This window comes from Boleophthalmus pectinirostris, unplaced genomic scaffold, assembly GCF_026225935.1.
Source record: "Boleophthalmus pectinirostris isolate CB_2022bp ecotype Guang Dong unplaced genomic scaffold, ASM2622593v1 HiC_scaffold_23, whole genome shotgun sequence".
NCBI classification, from domain to species: domain Eukaryota; kingdom Metazoa; phylum Chordata; class Actinopteri; order Gobiiformes; family Gobiidae; genus Boleophthalmus; species Boleophthalmus pectinirostris.
Genome location: NW_026571207.1, coordinates 542,660 through 562,659, shown reverse-complemented (window position 1 = coordinate 562,659; position 20,000 = coordinate 542,660). Strand labels below are relative to the sequence as shown.

The 20,000-nt window shown below is 41.0% G+C and overlaps 1 protein-coding gene across 1 annotated transcript in view; it reads right to left on the bottom strand.

Annotated features, from left to right (window-relative positions):
* Positions 1–1,859: 1,859 nt before the first annotated feature.
* LOC110174849 (trichohyalin-like) overlaps positions 1,860–20,000 on the bottom strand; it is a 36,593-nt gene continuing 18,452 nt past the window's right edge. Inside the window, exons 6-17 of the mRNA XM_055159561.1 lie at positions 17,258–17,422; positions 17,027–17,147; positions 15,940–16,058; positions 15,654–15,808; positions 14,336–14,690; positions 12,747–12,956; positions 9,238–10,909; positions 7,621–7,724; positions 5,567–5,789; positions 5,391–5,470; positions 3,977–4,013; positions 1,860–2,843 (exon numbers count right to left, since the gene is read on the bottom strand). Of these exons, the coding sequence (XP_055015536.1) occupies positions 2,119–2,843; positions 3,977–4,013; positions 5,391–5,470; positions 5,567–5,789; positions 7,621–7,724; positions 9,238–10,909; positions 12,747–12,956; positions 14,336–14,690; positions 15,654–15,808; positions 15,940–16,058; positions 17,027–17,147; positions 17,258–17,422 (3,966 nt within the window). The 3' untranslated portion in view covers positions 1,860–2,118. The remainder of the gene's footprint in view (positions 2,844–3,976; positions 4,014–5,390; positions 5,471–5,566; positions 5,790–7,620; positions 7,725–9,237; positions 10,910–12,746; positions 12,957–14,335; positions 14,691–15,653; positions 15,809–15,939; positions 16,059–17,026; positions 17,148–17,257; positions 17,423–20,000) is intronic.

The window sequence follows — 20,000 nt, the reverse complement described above, 5'->3', positions numbered from 1 at the left end:
TAAACCGGGAGTAAACCAGGACTATACCAGATCTAAACCAGGATTAAACTGAGACTAAACCAGGACTAAACCAGGACTTGTTTTGGGGATTTTCATGAACTTTAAACACATTAAATCAACAAAAAATGTTAAAATACTTTATTAGGCTAAAGGCAAAAACCCTAAAGTTGGTGGTTCAATCCCCGAGTCAAACACAGAGACTCAGAGCGAGAAGAATCTGTGTGTCGTTGGTTCTTTTGTTTTTAAAAATAAATCCAAAAATAAGAAAACGAAAAAAAAACAAAAAAAAAAAACAGTTTCTTCATTATTTGTCTCCAAAACCAAAATGAAAAAACAGATAAGAGACTAAACCAGGACTAAACCAGGACTGAACCAGGACTGAACCAGGACTGAACCAGGACTGAACCAGGACTGAAACCAGGACTAAACCAGGACTGAACCAGGACTGAACCAGGACTGAACGAGGACTGAACCAGGACTGAACCAGGACTAAACCAGGACTGAACCAGGACTAAACCAGGACTAAACCAGGACTAAACCAGGACTGAACCAGGACTGAACCAGGACTAAAACCAGGACTGAACCAGGACTGAACCAGGACTGAACCAGGACTGAACAGGACTGAACCAGACTGAACAGGACTGAACCAGGACTGAACCAGGACTGAACCAGGACTGAACCAGGACTAAACCAGGACTGAACCAGGACTGAACCAGGACTAAACCAGGACTAAACCAGGACTAAACCAGGACTGAACCAGGACTAAACCAAGAATCAACCATGGACTAAACCAGGACTAAACCAGGTCTAAACCAGGTCTAAACCAGATCTAAACCAGGACTAAACCAGGACTAAAACCAGGTCTAAACCAGGACTAAACCATGACTGAACCAGGTCTAAACCAGGACTAAACCAGGACTAAATCAGGTCTAAACCAGGTCTAAGCCAAAACTAAACCAGGACTGAACCAGTCTCAGTCCTGCTCTGGTCCCAGTCTCAGTCCTAGACTCAGTCCTAATCTTGTCCCGGTCTGGTCCCCGTCTAAATCTCGGTCTTAGTCCCTGTTTTAGTCCTGGTCTTATCCTGGTCTCAGTCCTGGTCACCCGACAGTCTACGCGGGCGCAACTCCGGGCCCGTCCCCACACTTAGTCTTGTTTTAATCCTGGTTTAGTCCTGGTTCAGTCCTGGTTTAGTTCTGGTTTAGTCCTGGTTTAGTTCTGGTTTAGTCCTGGTTTAGTCTGGTTTAGTCCTGGTTTAGTCCTGGTTTAGTCTGTTTAGTCTGGTTTAGTCCTGGTTTAGTCTGGTTTAGTTCTGGTTCAGTTTTAGTCCTGGTTTTAGTTCTGGTTTAGTTCTGGTTTAGTCCTGGTTTAGTCCTGGTTTAGTTCTGGTTTAGTCTGGTTTAGTTCTGGTTTAGTCCTGGTTTAGTCTGGTTTAGTTCTGGTTTAGTCCTGGTTTAGTCCTGGTTTTAGTTCTGGTTTAGTCCTGGTTTAGTTCTGGTCCTGGTTTAGTTCTGGTTTAGTCCTGGTTTAGTCCTGGTTCTGGTTTAGTCTGGTTTAGTCCTGGTTTAGTCTGGTTTAGTCTGGTTTAGTCTGGTTTAGTTCTGGTTTAGTCCTGGTTTAGTTCTGGTTAGTCTGGTTTAGTTCTGGTTTAGTCCTGGTTTAGTCCTGGTTTAGTTCTGGTTTAGTCCTGGTTTAGTTCTGGTTCAGTCGTGGTTTAGTTCTGGTTTAGTCCTGGTTTAGTCCTGGTTTAGTTCTGGTTTAGTCCTGGTTTAGTCCTGGTTTAGTTCTGGTTTAGTCCTGGTTTAGTCCTGGTTTAGTTCTGGTTTAGTCTGTTATCTGTTTTTGATTTTGGTGAAGAATGAAGAAAATCATTGCTTTTTTTTTCCGTTTTTTTATTTTTATTAGTTTTATTTAGAAAAACGACACACGGGCGTCTCTTCGATATAAATTAAGAGGAAGAGGACCCCGCCTGTCTGTACCTCAACTTAAACCAGCTCAAAAAAAAACAAAAAACAAAACAAAAAAAACAAAACAAGAACAAAACCGCAATGCGCCGTTCGGCCACAAGGCGGCGCCAAAACTCACACTCAGTCTCTTTTTTACACGAGCACATTTCATTTCACTTTAACGTCCGTATACGCGACCGTTTAAACATCTGGATATACCTGGAGCCGTGAGCGTACGAGAGTAAACACCGTGCGAAAAATATGTGCAGAAAAAAAAAAAAGACAAAAGTCCGAAAAAATAAAATAAAACAAATTCCTCGAAAAAAAATTTTTGGGGGGGAAAATTTCAAGTCTGTCACTGGACGATCTGAGGCATCTCGCTCCACGCCTTGGCCTTTTTCTTCGCCAGCGCCATCCACGGGGGCTCGTCCTGCGGCGAAGCGACGCGAGGGGAGGAGGAAGAAGAAGAAGAAGAAGAAGAAGGAGGAAGAGGAAGAAGAAGGCCTGCAGGGGGCGCCAGACAGAGGAGAAGACGGAGAGGCGAGGGAAGGCGAGGAAACGGGAGCGTGGGCGGGTTTTGGCGGCGCCGGTTTCGAGGACGGGGCAGGGGCGGGTGTGGCGGGTGCGGGGGCAGGTGAGGCGGGTGTGGCGGGTGCGGCGGGGAAGGCGTGGCTGGGTTTCTGCGGCGGCGGTTTGCCCGTGAGCGGTTTCGCCGGGACGGGAGCGGGGCAGGAGGAAAAGGCGGAGGAGTGGGCGGGTTTCTGCGGCGGCGGTTTGGAGACGGGTGCGGGTGCGGGTGCGGGGGCGGGTGCGGCGGCGGGTGCGGGGCAGGTGTAGTGGCTGGGTTTCTGCGGCACGGGCGGGACGGCGGCCGCGGGTTTGAGGTCCAGAGAAATCGCTGAAAGAAAAAAAAAAAAACACAAAAAACAAAACGTTAGAATTTGAGTTGCTGTTTTGGTCCGTTGCCGTGGAGATTAACAATTAAAACCAAAATATTTTACTTTTTTTTGAAAGAGAAACAGTGTGTAAAAAGTATAAAAGCTTTGGTATGGATAAAACCAACTGAAAGACTGAACCTGGACTAAAACCAGGACTAAACCAGGACTAAACCAGGACTAAACCAGGACTAAACCAGGATTAAACCAGGACTAAACCAGAACTAAACCAAGACTAAACCAAGACTAAACCAGGACCAAACTAGGACTAAACCAGGACTAAACCAGGACTAAAACAGGACTGAATCAGGACTAAACCAGGACTAAACCAGAACTAAACCAGGACTAAACCAGGACTAAACCAGAACTAAACCAAGACTGAACCAGAACGAAACCAGGACTAAACCAGGATTAAACCAGAACTAAACCAGGACTAAACCAGAACTAAACCAGAACTAAACCAGGACTAAACCAGGACAAAAACCAGGACTAAACCAGGACTAAACCAGGACTAAACCAGGACTAAACCAGGACTAAACCAGAACTAAACCAGGACTAAACCAGGACCTAAAACCAGGACTAAACCAGAACGAAACCAGGACTAAACCAGGACTGAATCAGGACTAAACCAGGACTAAACCAGGACTAAACCTAACCTAAAAAGGACTAAACCAGGACTAAAACAGGACTAAACAGGACTAAAACAGGACTAAAAAACTAAACCAGGACTAAACCAGGACTAAAACAGGACTAAACCAGGTCTAAACCAGGTCTTAACAGTACTTTGATGTTTTCTTTGTAAATCTTCTGTTTTTGCAAAAATATAATATAATATTTAGCCTATATTTTAAAAAATCCCGGTGATTTCACATAATTTTAACTTCCAAAATCAGAAAATATGAAAAGTTAAAAAGTAAAAGCGTGAGTGTTTGATTGACAGATGATGAGTTGTATAACGGCCCTGCTCCAGTTTCAGTTTCAGTTTCGGTTTCAGACGAGGTTTAAATCAGTGACACAGATCCAGAGGTTTGTGGGTCAGAGCAGAACCGCCGACGTCCACCAGAGGGCGACGTTTCCTCCTCTGACGCCGACTCACCTCTGCTCAGCTCCGGGCTCTTCTTCTCCTGCTCCTCCTGCCAACGAAAACAAACAAAACTGTTCACAAACCAGGACTAAACCAGGACTAAACCAGGACTAAACCAGAACTAAACCAGGACTAAACCAGGACTAAACCAGGACTAAACCAGGACTAAACCAGAACTAAACCAGGACTAAACCAGGACTAAACCAGGACTAAAACCAGGACTAAACCAGAACTAAACCAGAACTAAACCAGGACTAAACCAGGACTAAACCAGGACTAAACCAGGACTAAACCAGAAACTAAACCAGGACTAAACCAGGACTAAACCAGGACTAAACAGAACTAAAACAGGAATAAACCAGGACCAGACCAGGACTAAACCAGGACTAAACCAGGACTAAACCAGGACTAAACCAGGACTAAACCAGGACTAAACCAGGACTAAACCAGGACTAAACCAGGACTAAACCAGGTCTAAACCAGGTCTAAACCAGGGACTAAACCAGGTCTAAACCAGGTCTAAGCCAGGTCTAAACAAGGGACTAAGCCAGGTCTAAACCAGGATTAAACTGAGACCAAACCATTACTAAACCAGGACTAAATAAGGAGTAAACCAGGACTAAACCAGGTCTAAACCAGGACTAAACCAGACTAAACCAGGACTAAACCAGGACTAAACCAGGACTAAACCAGGACTAAACCAGGGACTAAACCAGGACTAAACCAACTAAACCAGGACTAAACCAGGTCTAAACCAGGACTAAACAGGACTAAACAGGGGACTAAACCAGGGACTAAACCAGGTCTAAACCAGGACTAAACCAGGGACTAAGCCAGGTCTAAACCAGGACTAAACCAGGGACTAAAACCAGGGACTAAACCAGGACTAAACCAGGACTAAAACCAGGTCTAAACCAGGGACTAAACAGGTCTAAACCAGGACTAAAACCAGGACTAAACCAGGTCTAAACCAGTCTAAACCAGGACTAAACCAGGACTAAACCAGGACTAAACAGGACTAAACCAGTCTAAACCAGGACTAAACCAGGTCTAAACCAGGGACTAAACAGTCTAAAGAGGACTAAACCAGTCTAAACCAGGGTCTAAACAGGTCTAAACCAGGGTAAACCAGGTCTAAATGAGGGACTAAACCAGGTCTAAACCAGGTCTAAACCAGGTCTAAACCAGGACTAAACCAGGTCTAAATGAGGGACTAAACCAGGTCTAAACCAGGTCTAAACCAGGACTAAACCAGGTCTAAACCAGGGTCTAAACCAGGTCTAAATGAGGGACTAAACCAGGGACTAAACCAGGTTTAAACCAGGGACTAAACCAGGTCTAAACCAGGGTCTAAACCAGGTCTAAACCAGGTCTAAACCAGGTCTAAACCAGGTCTAAACCAGGTCTAAACCAGGTCTAAAAGTACCTTGACGTTTTCTTTGTAAATCTTCTGTTTCTGTTTGGCCATGGAGATCCAGCTCGGCGCCTCGGTCCCTCCTCCCGCTTCTGCAACACCAAAAATTTCAACATTTAAAGCTGCACTGCGGAACTTTTCTTTCAACTCAAACGCGTGAACGAAACAGACGGAGACGTGAAACCGACCCGAGACTCGTTTTTTAGCCTCCACGTCGGGTTTTCGCGGCACCACGGGCTTGGCGGCGACCGGCGGGTTGGACGTCGGGCTCTTGTTCGTGATTGGCTGGCTCAGGACGGCGGGCTTGACCGTGATTGGCTGGCTGATCACCGCGGGCTTGATGCCGATTGGTTGCTTTGTGGGAGAAGGCGGGTCGACTTTGTGCGAGGGGGAGGGAGGTTCGTGGACGGACTGGAAGAAAAAAACAAAAAAACAATCAAATCAAATTAATCAAATTTTAATAAAAATATTTATCTGTTTTTCCCGTTTATTACATTAGTGCTTGTTTAATTTTAATTTTACCTAAACCCTAAACTAAACTAAACCTAAACCCTAAACTAAACTAAACTAAACCTAAACCCTAAACTAAACTTAACCTAAACTAACTTAACCTAAAAACCCTAAACTAAACTAACCTAAACCCTAAACTAAACTTAACCTAAACCCTAAACTAAACTAAACACTAAACCTAAATCCTAAACTAAACTTAACCTAAACCCTAAACTAAACTTAACCTAAACCCTAAACTAAACTTAACCTAAACCCTAAACTAAACTTAACCTAAATCCTAAACTAAACTTAACCTAAACACTTAACTTAACCTAAACCCTAAACTAAACTTAACCTAAACACATAACTTAACCTAAACCCTAAACTAAACTTAACCTAAATCCTAAACTAAACTTAACCTAAACCCTAAACTAAACTTAACCTAAATCCTAAACTAAACTTAACCTAAACACTTAACTTAACTTAACCTAAACCCTAAACTAAACTTAACCTAACACTAACTTAACCTAACCCTAAACTAAACTTAACCTAAACCCTAAACTAAACTTAACCTAAATCCTAAACTAAACTTAACCTAAACACTTAACTTAACCTAAACCCTAAACTAAACTTAACCTAAATCCTAAACTAAACTTAACCTAAACACTTAACTTAACCTAAACCCCAAACTTAACTTAACCTAAATCCTAAACTAAACTTAACCTAAAAACCCTAAACTAAACTTAACCTAAACCCTAAACTAAACTTAACCTAAACACTTAACTTAACCTAAACCCTAAACTTAAACTTAACCTAAATCCTAAACTAAACTAAACTAAACTTAACTTAACCTAAACCCTAAACTAAACTAACCTAAATCCTAACTGAACTTAACCTAAACACTAAACTAAACTTAACTTAACCTAAACCCTAAACTAAACTTAACCTAACACTAAACTAAACTTAACTTAACCTAAACCCTAAACTAAACTTAACCTAACACTTAACTTAACTTAACTAAACCCTAAACTTAAACTTAACCTAAACCCTAAACTTAACCTAAACTTCCTAAACTAAACTTAACCTAAACCTAAACTAAACTAAACTTAACCTAAACCCTAAACTAAACTTAACCTAAACACTAAACTAAACTAAACTTAACCTAAACCCTAAACTAAACTTAACCTAAACCTTAACTTAACTTAACCTAAACCCTAAACTTAAACTTAACCTAAATCCTAAACTAAACTTAACCTAAACACTTAACTTAACCTAAACCCTAAACTAAACTGAACCTAAATCCTAAACTTAACTTAACCTAAACACTAAACTAAACTGAACCTAAATCCTAAACTAAACTTAACCTAAACACTAAACTAAACTAAACTTAACTAAGCCCAAACCTGAACCTATTTGCACCCAGATCTAAATATTTATAAATTGTACTTTTCTAGCCACATACTTTTATTCCTAATATTTGTATTGAAATAAAAGTACTTTTACTCGAGTCATTACTTGGACCACAACTTTGTACTTCTACTTGAGTAATATTATTTTATGAGTAATATTTTATAACTCAATAAAAATCTCATTATTAAAGGTGCATTGTGCAACTTTTCTCTGTTTATTCATTACGTAGTTGCCTTTAGTTTTCTCCCGGGATCGACAGGAAACCCAGAACATCTCCATGGAGACGAACAGGTGATGTTGCGCAGTGCAGCTTTAAAATATCTGAAAATGAAACTTCACTCACCTGTTTGTTTTGATCTTCTGCGATGAACCTGTGCAGAGCCTGAGTCCTCCTCAAACGCACCCCAAAAGGATTCTGGGAAATCTCCTCCGACACAGACGGACGATCTGAGGAAAGGAAGGAAAGAACTAATGTTTACATCATTCAGTAAACCCTAAACTAACTTAACTAAACTAAACTAAACCTAAAACTAAACTAACCTAACCTAAAACCTAAACCTAAACTAAACTTAACCTAAACCTAAAACTAAACTTAACCTAACCTAAACTAAACTAAACTTAACCTAAACTAAACTAAACTTAACCTAAAACCCTAAACTAAACTAAACCTAACTAAACTAAACCCTAAAAACTAAACTTAAACTAAAAACCTAAACTAAACTAACCTAAACCCTAACCTAAACTTAACCTAAACTAAACTTAAACTTAAACCTAAACCTAAACTAAACTTAAAACTAAACTAAACTAAACTAAACCTAAACCTTAACCTAAACTCCTAAACTTAAAACTTAAACACTAAAACTAAACTTAAACCTTAACTTAAACCTAACCTAAACTAAACTTAACCTAAACCTAAACCCTAAACTAAACTTAAACCTAAACTAAACCTAAAACTAAACTTACTAAACTTAAACTAAACTTAACCTAAACTAAACTTAACCTAAACACTAAAACTAAACTTAACCTAAACACTAAACTAAACTTAACCTAAACCCTAAACTAAACTTAACCTAAACCCTAAACTAAACTTAACTAAACACTAAACTTAACTTAACCCTTAAACACTAAAATAAACTTAACCTAAACACTAACTTAAACTAAACCCTAAACTAAACTTAACCTAAACCCTAAACTTAACTTAACCTAAACCCTAAACCCTAACTAAACTTAACCTAAACACTAAACTTAACTTAACCTAAACCCTAAACTTAACTTAACCTTAACACTAAAATAAACTTAACCTAAACACTAAACTAAACTTAACTTAACCTAAAACCTAAACTAAACTTAACCTAAACCCTAAACTAAACTTAACCTAAACCCTAAACTAAACTTAACTAACCTAAATCGTAAACTAAACTTAACTTAACCTAAACCCTAAACTAAACTTAACCTAAACCCTAAACTAAACTTAACCTAAACACTAAAATAAACTTAACCTAAACACTAAACTAAACTTAACTTAACCTAAAACCTAAACTAAACTTAACCTAAACCCTAAACTAAACTAACCTAAACACTAAACTTAACTTAACCTAAAACCTAAACTAAACTTAACCTAAACCCTAAACTAAACTTAACCTAAACCCTAAACTAAACTTAACCTAAACACTAAAATAAACTTAACCTAAACCCTAAACTTAACATAACTTAAACCCCAAACTAAACTTAACCCAAACCTGAACCTTTTTGAACGAAGATCTGAACTTTAAACCAGGTGGTTGATCTAGTGATACAGGATTTAAAGGTGAAACTTTTCAGGCAGAGGGTCGACCGCCAAAGTGTCTCCATGGCGATGCTCCTGCTTTGCCTGGAATGTTCCGCAGTGTACCGTAAAACAGGCCTATCTCCGCAGATCCGACCTGTCACTTGGCCTCGTGAAACCCGCCCAGAGTCTCACCTTCGCCGGGTTTGTCCTCGTGTATCCCGGGACGCTTCGCTCCGGTCGGGCTCCTCGCTCCCTCCTCTGGCTCCTCCTCCGGTCCCGGTTTAGACCCGGACTCCTGGACTTGCTCCGACCCCGGTTCAAGCCTGGATTCTAGGTCTAGTTGGGTCTTCGGCTCTGGTCTGGACTCCTGGACTTGTTTGCACCAAGGAGTAGGTCTAGACTCTTGGACTCTGGACCCACGCTCAGGCCTGGTTTCTGGTTTGGACTTGGTTTCTGGGTCTTGCTGGATCCCCGGTTCACACTTGGACTCTTGGATTAGTTCGGACCCAGGTTCCAGTCTGGACTCCTGGATTTGCGGAGACTCTTGGACTCCGAGCCAAGGTTTCGCTCTGGATTCTGGGTGTTGCTGGGACTTTGGCTCGGACTCGGACTCTCGGACTGGTTGAGATTCTGGCTCAGGTCCGGACTCCGCTGGGTCTTCGTGGTTCTCCGGAGGCGTAGGGGGGTCGCGCTCGTCCTTCTGCCCGACGGAGTGAGACCGTTGCCAGGCCGCGGCGATCGTGAACTTGGGCCTGTTCGGCTCCGGTCTGGAAACTTCGCTTTGGGAATTTTCAGGTTTTTCCTCGATCGTTTCTGGCTCCTCTTTCTCCTCCAAAGAAAACGTAACCCTTTTTTCTTTTTGTGTTTTGTCAGTTTTACCCAAAATTTCACCGTCTTCTTGAATTTTTGGCGAAATTTCAGTTTTATTTTCTGTCTCTTCTCGTTCTTGAACCTCCTCCACTTCGCCCATCGAAACATCTCCGCCTTCTTCGTCAAAATTTTCTACTTCCGCTTCGATTTCTCCCATAATTTCCAGCTCTTCGACCTTTTCACTGCCGCCCGTCGAAACTTTTATAACTTCGTCTTCTTTCGTTTCGTCGTTTTCGTCCAAAATTTCAACGTTGTCTTCGAATTCTCTTCGATCTTCTCGGCTTTGCGTGTCCTTTACGTCAACCGTAGAAACACCGGCGATTTCCGAAGCCGGTTTTTCAGTTTCGTCACAAATTTCCGCTTCGGTTTCTTCGTTAAAATGTTCAGGATTTGGAAAACTGAATTCTTTCTTTGAATTTGGAGACACCAGATTAATCTCCAAAGACGTAGTTTTGCTCAGAGAGGGTTTGCGTTCCGTCGTTTCTGCTTCGTGTCTGTCCGTCGTTTCTTCCTCTTTCTCGTCGTTTTCTTCGATACTCGCTCGTTCCAACTCCATTTCAGACATTTCAGTTTCTTTCACGTCATTTTCGTCTTCTGTTGTCTCTGTACTTTCGCTTTCACCTCGCAAAATTTCTCCCTCAAATTCCAAAACGTCTTCAGACACGATTTCAACGACTTTTACGGAGTCTCGAGTCTTGATTTCAGGTTTCGTTTCGGTGCTTTCGTCCATTTCTGCGTTTGTCTCCATCTCGAAATCTCCCGTTCCTTGTTCGTCTTGATGCTCCGTGACTTCCTCTTCGCTCTCGCTCACTTCCTGTTTGATCTGATCCAAAATGGCGTCCACGTCTTCAGTTTCTCGGCATTGGGTTAATTTTAAACCCTCCCGTGTCTCTTCCTCGTCGTCTTCCTCACTGTCTGAAGGCGATGAAGGTAAAGTGACGCCGACGCCGTGGTGGATCTTCTGGAAATCGCGTGGCTCGGTTTCAGAAACAACCTGGAAAAGACAAAGAATAAAACTGTACATTAGTGATAAACGTATGAAAGTGATGTTTGAAAATGTAAACTAAATAGAATAAAGACACCAGCGCAACGACGTCATTAAAGTGTCGCGCTGTAGATTTGTGGAACGTCCGTATTCCCCAGCAGCTTCATAAATCTGCCCCATCACCAAATCTTCAACCAACAAGATCCACAAAGGATAAACATTCTTCAACTATCAAGGGAAGAAAGACGAAAACCTAAAGAATAACGACGAAGCATTAGGCTGCAGTATTGGAGTCGTTTTGGTCGTGGGTGCAGTGTTCATCCAAACTAATCCGATGGAAAACGGCTCCAGAGACGGAAATGTAATGTACCGTATTTTCTGCACTGTGGGGGGGTCCGGTCAAGTGTTAACGGAGGGAAACAGGGTCAGATTTTTGACATTCAAATGTCTAAACTAGAGGAACTATTGAAATAAGTAAAGTATCAGAATGTAGGAAAGAGTTACACTCCAACAGGGTCAAGTTAAACCTGTGAGATTCTACAAGTTGTTCACAAAAAATGTAAAAACTCATGTCGGTAACGGAGGGAATGAAATATGCAGCACTTTTTGGTCAATAAATCCAAACAGTGATAACTCTTGGTTCTCACTTCCATATCCTTAACAAACTGGTTTGAATATTTGCTTCATATAGTTTTCTACCATATGGTACAAGATTAGGTTGAAAAACCTCTGACTTTTTGACTCATGAGATTTTTTATTAAGAAAGTTCATGGTAACGGAGGGAAAAGTAACGGAGGGAAAATTGTACAAACAAGTAGAAGGTGCAGGATTTTACATCATTTGTCACTTTTTTCTTCTGAAAACTTTAATATTACTTCAAAATGAAAGAAACTATTTCTATAAAATATGTCGGGCGGTAGTAGCTGATCTGAAGGTTGGTGGTTCAGATCCACTGACCCACAGGTTGAGCTGGTGTGATTCCAGCTCCCACAGATGAATGCTGCCGTTGTGTCCTTGGGCAAGACACTTAACCCACCTTGCCCACAGTGTCTGCGTACACTGGTGTGTGAATGTGTGTGTGAATGTGTGAGTGGTTGTGCCTCGAAGGTGGAAAAGTGCTGTAGAAAAACGTGACCATTTACCATATGTCAGTTCTTCCAAGCAAATGTTTATCATTTTAAATACTTCTTTTTTTTTTTAAATCATGTCCCTTCATCAACAGTTCAAAGATGGAATAACACAAGATATGATGAAATACATCCATTTATTTACATGATTTTTGGGTCTTTGAAATTTGGGAAATAATTTTTGTTCCATGTTTCATACATGGTCTGTTTAAAACATATGGAACTTTAGAACCAAAAATGGTCCAGAAAAAAGGTGAACAGTTTGATAAACTAGAGACATATGTATCTGTTCAATACATTTTTATATCAGATGCATTAACTTGAATTTTTGGCCTTGCTGTTTACTTCTGCTTGCACTTAAAAGCCTTTAATCTGATCAAAAACGAGTGTGCGCCTTTTAATCCAGACGCCTTATATATGAATTTATTGGGGCGTCTTAGTACGACTTTAGTAAATTACAAAGCCGCTCCACTTGCAGCGTTACGGCTCCCGTCGTCAGGAGCATCAGGAGTAAAACATACTGTGATTCTTTTTAATATCAAAATGCACCTGTCAAGAGAAACGCTCACAACGCAAACTTTAAACTCAAGGCGGTTGTAAAGTGAAAGTGCGTTTAGCTGCGCGGGAGCAGTGGACGAGAGAAGAAGAACACACAAGGTTTTGACGAACTTTTTTTTTTTACATAATAATAAAAAATGAACCTTCTCCCCTCCTCTCACCTGTCTGGGGCTGAAGATCTCCACCTGTGGCTCCTCCTCTGACTCTTCCTCTCTGCTCTTCGGCTCCTCCTCCTCTGCGTCTCTGTACGAGGACACGCCCACTTCCTGTTCCTCGCTCTCCGCTTCCCGTTTACGTCCTTCTTCTTGGACATGTTCAGTCGTCTGCGGTGTGACCAGGAGCTCCTCTTCCTCCTCCTCCTCTTCCTCCATCTGAGAACAGGTCGGGGTTTACCAAAGGGAACAACAACGTACCGTGACAAAGCGACGGCGGCCGTAGTTTCGTTAAGAATTAAGTGTTTACATTTTGTCATTTTGAAAGAGAAATTAACTATTTTTTATTCTGAATTAAATTATTTTTATTCGACTTGGTTTAGTCCTGGTGAAATAATGTTATAGTTCTGGTTTAATACTGGTTAAATCCTGTTTTAGTCCAGTTTTAGACCAGTTTTAGACCTGTTTTAGTCCTGGTTTAGTCTTGATTTAGTCCTGTTTTAGTCCTGTTTTGGTCCAGCTTTAGACCTGTTTTAGTCCTGGTTTAGTCCTGGTTTAGTCCTGTTTTAGTCCTGATTTAGTCCTGATTTAGTCCTGGTTTAGTCCTGTTTTACACCTGTTTTAGACTTGTTTTAGTCCTGGTTTAGTCTTGATTTAGTCCTGGTTTAGTCCTGGTTTAGTCCTGTTTTAGACCTGTTTTAGACCTGTTTTAGACCTGTTTTAGTCCTGGTTTAGTCTTGATTTAGTCCTGTTTTAGTCCTGTTTTAGTCCTGTTTTAGTCCTGGTTTAGTCCAGTTTTAGACCAGTTTTAGACCTGTTTTAGTCCTGTTTTAGTCTTGGTTTAGTCCTGGTTTAGTCCTGGTTTAGTCCTGTTTTAGACCTGTTTTAGTCCTGGTTTAGTCTTGATTTAGTCCTGTTTTAGTCCTGTTTTAGACCTGTTTTAGTCCTGGTTTAGTCTTGATTTTAGTCCTGGTTTAGTCCTGATTTTAGTCCTGGTTTAGACCTGTTTTAGACCTGTTTTAGACTTGTTTTAGTCCTGATTTAGTCCTGGTTTTAGTCCTGATTTAGTCCTGTTTTAGTCCTGTTTTAGTCTTGATTTTAGTCCTGGTTTAGTCCTGTTTTAGACCAGTTTTAGACCTGTTTTTTTACCTGTTTTAGTCCTGTTTTAGTCCTGTTTTAGACCTGTTTTAGTCCTGGTTTAGTCTTGATTTAGTCCTGGTTTAGTCCTGTTTTAGTCCTGTTTTAGACCTGTTTTAGTCCTGGTTTAGTCTTGATTTAGTCCTGGTTTAGTCCTGTTTTACTCCTGTTTTAGACCTGTTTTAGTCCTGGTTTAGTCCTGGTTTAGTCCTGTTTTAGTCCTGGTTTAGTCCAGTTTTAGACCTGTTTTAGTCCTGTTTTAGTCCTGTTTTAGTCCTGGTTTAGTCCTGTTTACTCCTGTTTTACTCCTGGTTTTAGTCCTGGTTTTCAGTCCTGTTTTAGTCCTGTTTAGTCCTGTTTTAGTCCTGTTTTAGTCCTGGTTTAGTCCTGGTTTAGTCCTGTTTTAGTCCTGGTTTAGTCCTGGTTCAGTCCTGTTTTAGTCCTGGTTCAGTCCTTCTCACCTCCTCTGTCTCCCTCTGCTGGTGATCTGTGTGTATTACATCCAGAGCGCTCAGTGGAGTTTTCAAGGAGCTGAGGACTTCCTGAAGCAGAGAGCTCTCCTCCTCCTCCTCCTCCTCCTCCTCCTCCTCCTCCTCCTCCTCCTCCTCCTCCTCCTCCTCCTCTTTCTCTCTCTCTTCCTCCTCTTCCTCCTCTTCCTCTTCTTCTTTCTCGTCTCTCTCGTCGGTTTTCCGCTCCTCGTCTCCGTCGTCGCTCGGATCGTCTCGTAGTTTCTCCTCCAGGGACGAGTCCGACAGGTGGAGTTTGTTCGTGTCCCGCAGGTTCTCCGTGTCACCAGCAGAGGGCGCCGGAGACGAGCTGAGCAACAACACACACAAAAACATTTAAAAAAATAAAAATAAAGAAAAATAAATAAATGTAAATAAATAAAAAGAAAACGACGCATAAACAAAACGTGCGGTAGTATCAGGACTAAACCAGGACTAAACCAGGACTAAAACAGGACTAAACCAGGACTAAAACAGGACTAAACCAGGACTAAAACAGGACTAACAGGACTAAAACAGGACTAAAACAGGACTAAACAGGACTAAAACAGGACTAAACAGGACTAAAACAACAGGACTAAAAAGGACTAACATGGACTAAACAGGACTAAACAGGACTAAAACAGGACTAAACCAGGACTAAACAGGACTAAACCAGGACTAAACCAGGACTAAAACAGGACTAAAACAGGACTAAACATGTACTAAACAGGACTAAACATGGACTAAAACAGGACTAAACATGGACTAAAACAGGACTAAACATGGACTAAAACAGGACTAAACATGGACTAAAACAGGACTAAACATGGACTAAAACAGGACTAAAACAAGACTAAAACAGGACTAAACCAGGACTAAAACAGGACTAAACCAGAACTAAACTAGGACTAAAACAGGACTAAACAGGACTAAAAACAGGACTAAACAGGACTAAAACAGGACTAAACCAGGACTAAAACAGGACTAAAACAGGACTAAACTAGGACTAAAACAGGACTAAACCAGGACTAAACTAGGACTAAAACAGGACTAAACCAGGACTAAATTTGGACTAAACTAGGATTAAACCAGGACTAAAACAGGACTAAACTGGGACTAAACCAGGACAAAACCAGGACTAAATTTGGACTAAACCAGGATTTAAATGGGACTAAAACAGCACTAAACCAGGACTAAATCAGAACTAAACCAGGATTTAAACAGGGACTATACAAGGACTAAACCTGGACTCAATTAGATATTTCTTATTTGAAGTTAAAACGTTCCTCACCTGGGACTGTCCCCGTCCTCTTGGTCTCGGTCTCGGTCTTGGTCTTGATCCAGGTTTTGGTCTGGACTCTTGACACAGGGTTCAGCTGAAGTCTCCTCTCCTCCAGACTCGTCCTCCTCCTCGGTCTCGTCCTCGGTCTTGATCTCGGTCCCGTCTCGGTCTTGATCTCGGTCCCGTCCTCGGTCTTGATCTCGGTCTTGATCTCGGTCCCGTCCTCGGTCTTGATCTCGGTCCCGTCCTCGGTCTTGATCTCGGTCCCGTCCTCGGTCTTGATCTCGGTCCCGTCCTCGGTCTCGTCCTCGGTCTTGATCTCGGTCTCGTCCTCGGTCTCGTCTCTGTTTTCTGAATCTTCCAGGACTTTTATGTCGGTCTGGATTTGGACGTCTTCAGGTTTGAGCTCCTCGTCTGAAAAACACCAGAGAGATTTAGTTTCAGTCCTGGTTTAGTCCTGGTTTAGAGCTGTTTTAGTCCTGTTCTAGATCTGCTTTTAGTCCAGATTTTAGTCCTGGTTCAGTCCAGGTTTAGTCCTGTTTTAGTCCTGGTTTAGTCCTGGTTTAGTCCTGGTTTAGTCCTGGTTTAGTCCTGTTTTAGATCTGCTTTTAGTCCAGATTTTAGTCCTGGTTCAGTCCAGGTTTAGTCCTGGTTTAGTCCTGTTTTAGTCCTGGTTTAGTCCTGTTTTAGTCCTGGTTTAGTCCTGTTTTAGTCCTGTTTTAGTCCTGGTTTTTTAGTCCTGTTTAGTTTTTAGTCCTGATTTAGTTCTGGTTTAGTCCTGGTTTAGTCCTGGTTTAGTCCTGTTTTAGTCCTGGTTTAGTCCTGGTTTAGTCCTGTTTTAGTCCTGGTTTAGTCCTGATTTAGTTCTGGTTTAGTCCTGGTTTAGTCCTGGTTTAGTCCTGGTTTAGTCCTGGTTTAGTTCTGGTTTAGTCCTGTTTAGTCCTGGTTTAGTCCTGATTTAGTTCTGGTTTAGTCCTGGTTTAGTCCTGGTTTAGTCCTGTTTTAGTCCTGGTTTAGTCCTGGTTTAGTCCTGTTTTAGTCCTGATTTAGTTCTGGTTTAGTTCTGGTTTAGTCCTGATTTAGTCCAGGTTTTAGTCCTGTTTTAGACTTGTTTTAGTCCTGGTTTAGTCCAGGTTTAGTCCTGGTTTAGTCCTGGTTTAGTCCTGGTTTAGTCCTGGTTCAGTCCTGGTTTAGTCCTGGTTTAGTCCTGGTTTAGTCCTGGTTTAGTCCTGGTTTAGTCCTGTTTTAGTCCTGGATAAATAATGTTTTACAATAAACGTTTAAATGATCCAGGAATAAATTAATTCGGCTTTAAAATTAGAATAAACCAAACACTTACTTCAGAATAAAGTTGTTTAAAGAGTTTACATCGTCTTTTTTACCTTCTCCTGTCTCCTCTGTCTCTTCTCTCTCTTCTGCTGTGGAGATGTTCAGAGAGTCCTCCAGGAGAGACTCTGCTCCAGACCCCGGATCAGGTCCCGGATCAGGTCCCAGCTCAGGTCTCTGACACAAACACAAACACAAAACATCTGATATAAAAAAAAAACACTTTAATTCTGTCTCGTTTCCGTTCAGTTTTTTTGTTTTTTTGTTTTGTTAAAGTTGTTCCTGACCTTTGCCGGCCTCTTCCTCCTCCTCCTCCTGCCCTTCTGCCTCAGCTCCAGTCTGTGTCTCGCCGCAGAACTGTCCAGACACACGGAGGACGAGGCCGGAGAGCTGAAGTCCCCCGGAGCGACCAGCAGGGGGCTCAGAGCGCCACTCGAGCCCGGACACGACAGCTGAGACACAGAGTCAGACCCCGGGTGTAAAAAGTTCAGTTTTGTCTCATGTTTTTGTGTGTTTGTGGAGAGTTATATTCACGTTTTGAGATTAAATGGATAAAACTCTGTAGATTTATTCTGATTTAACTCAACAACACACAGAATTGTTTTATTTTTACACTTTAGTTGAGTTAATTTAAGATGAAATGATGAACAAAACTGGTTCAGACTGGTCGAGTCTAGGGGAGTTTGAAGTGGAGGAAGGAGACAAATGACACAGAGACGTGAGAGAAAGACAAAAACAAAATAAAAAACAAACAGTAGATTTAAAATAATGTCGCCTTTAAAGTTCATGAGAACGAGCGGAGAAAATCTGATTTGATTTGAGACGACTCTGGGAGGACGCTCTCTGGGACTTTCTGGGACTCGGACTCTCTCTCTCGGAGACTCTCTGGGAAGAGACTCTGGACTGGGACTCGGAGACTCGGACTCGCTCTCTGGAGACTCTGGGACTCTCGGAGACTCGGACGCTCTGGGACTCTGGGACTCTGGGACTCGGACGCTCTGGGACTCTGAGACTCGGACGACTCTCTGGACTCGGGGGGACTCTGGGGACTCGGACTCGCTCTGGGACTCTGGGACTCTGGGACTTGGACTCGCTCTGGGACTCTGGGACTCGGGGGGGGGGGGGGAGACTCTGGGACTCGGGGACTGACTCATAGACTCAGAGACTCAGACTCAGAGACTTTCAGAGTTTCAGGGAGATTCAGAGACTGAGCGACTGCACAGAAACCAAAGGAATGTTCAACCAAGATTTACTGAAACACAGACCTGTATTTAAAAGTCAATGACAGAGGAGAGAGAGAAGAGAGAAGAGAGAAGAGAGGAGAGAGGAGAGAGGAGAGAGAGAGAGAGAGAAGAGAGAGAAGAGAGAGAAGAGAGAGAGGAGAGGAAGAGAGAAGAGAGAGAGAGAGAGAGAGAAGAGAGAGAGAGAGAGAGAGAGAAGAGAGGAGAGGAAAGACAGAGAGAGAGAGAGGAGGAAGAGGAGGTAAAGAATGAAGAAGAGAAAGAGGAGAGGGGGAGGAGAAGAGAGAGAGGCAATAAGACTCAACTTAGAGTCAATAACAGAGGAAGGAGAGGAGAGGAGGAGAGACAGAGGAAAGAGAAAAGAAGGAGGAAAACAGATGGAGGGAAGAGGAAGAGAAGTAGACAAGGAGAGGGGGAAGAAGAGAGAGGGAGGAGAGGGAAGAGAAAGAAGAGGGTGAAAGAGGAGGGAGAGAGAGAAATATGCAGAGAGTGAGAAAACAGAGGAGCGGAGAGAAAGAATAAAAGGAGTGAATGAAAGAGCGAGAGAGGAGAAGGGGGGAGCCGCTCCAGGTTTTTACACTTTTTCGTTTCGTTTATGTGGTTTATTTCATTTCAGATGGTCCGGGGAGACGCCGGACTCGGGTCACGCGTCTGGTCCGACCTGCAGGGGGCGCCGGGACTCCAGCTACAGCACACACGCGCACTTTAAAAACGCAGAGGAGTTGTTTTAAAAATAATAAATAAAAAATAAAAATAAAATAATAAATAAATAAATAAAATAAATAAATAATAAATAATAATAATAATAAAAATAATAAATAAATAATAATAATAATAAATAATAATAATACATAAATTATAAATAAATAAATAAATAATAAATAAAAATTATAAACAAATAAATAGTAAATAAAATAATAAATAAATAATACATACATAATAATAAATAAATAAATAATAATAATAAATAATAATAATAATAAATAAATAAATAATAATAAATAAATAAGAAATAATAATAAATAAAAATAAAATAAAATAATTTCGTTTATGTGGTTTATTTCATTTCAGATGGTCCGGGGAGACTCCGGACTCGGGTCACGCGTCTGGTCCGACCTGCAGGGGGCGCCGGGACTCCAGCTACAGCACACGCGCGCACTTTAAAAACGCAGAGGAGTCATTTTATAAATAATAAATTTAAAAAAATAAATAAATAAAAAAAATTCAAAAATAAATAAATAAATAAACAAAAATAATAATAAATAATAATAATAAATAAGAATAATACATAATAAATAAATAAATAATAGTAATAATAGTAATAATAATAATAATAATAATAATAATACATAGATAAATAAATAATAATAAATAAATAATAATAAATAATAGAATAATAATAATAAATAAATAAATAATAGTAATAATAGTAATAATAATAATAATAATAATAATAATAATACATAGATAAATAAATAATAATAAATAAATAATAAAAATAAAATAAAATAAAAAACGTGGAGACGAGGAACCAGAAGCTCACACAGATTCATGAAGCGGAGACATGAGTTCTTGTTTAGTCCTGGATCATGAGATGTTTTTACTGTTTTTACTGTTTTTACTGTCACACTTCTGAACAGAAATCTAACCGCGCACCTCCTGAGGGGAAAACGGCAGAAGAACAAACGTCTCTGTGTGGATCTATAAACGCCCAAACAAGTAAACAAACAAACATATGTCACGATCACACGAGAGCTTTAATTCAGAAAATAAATAAATAAAATTTAAA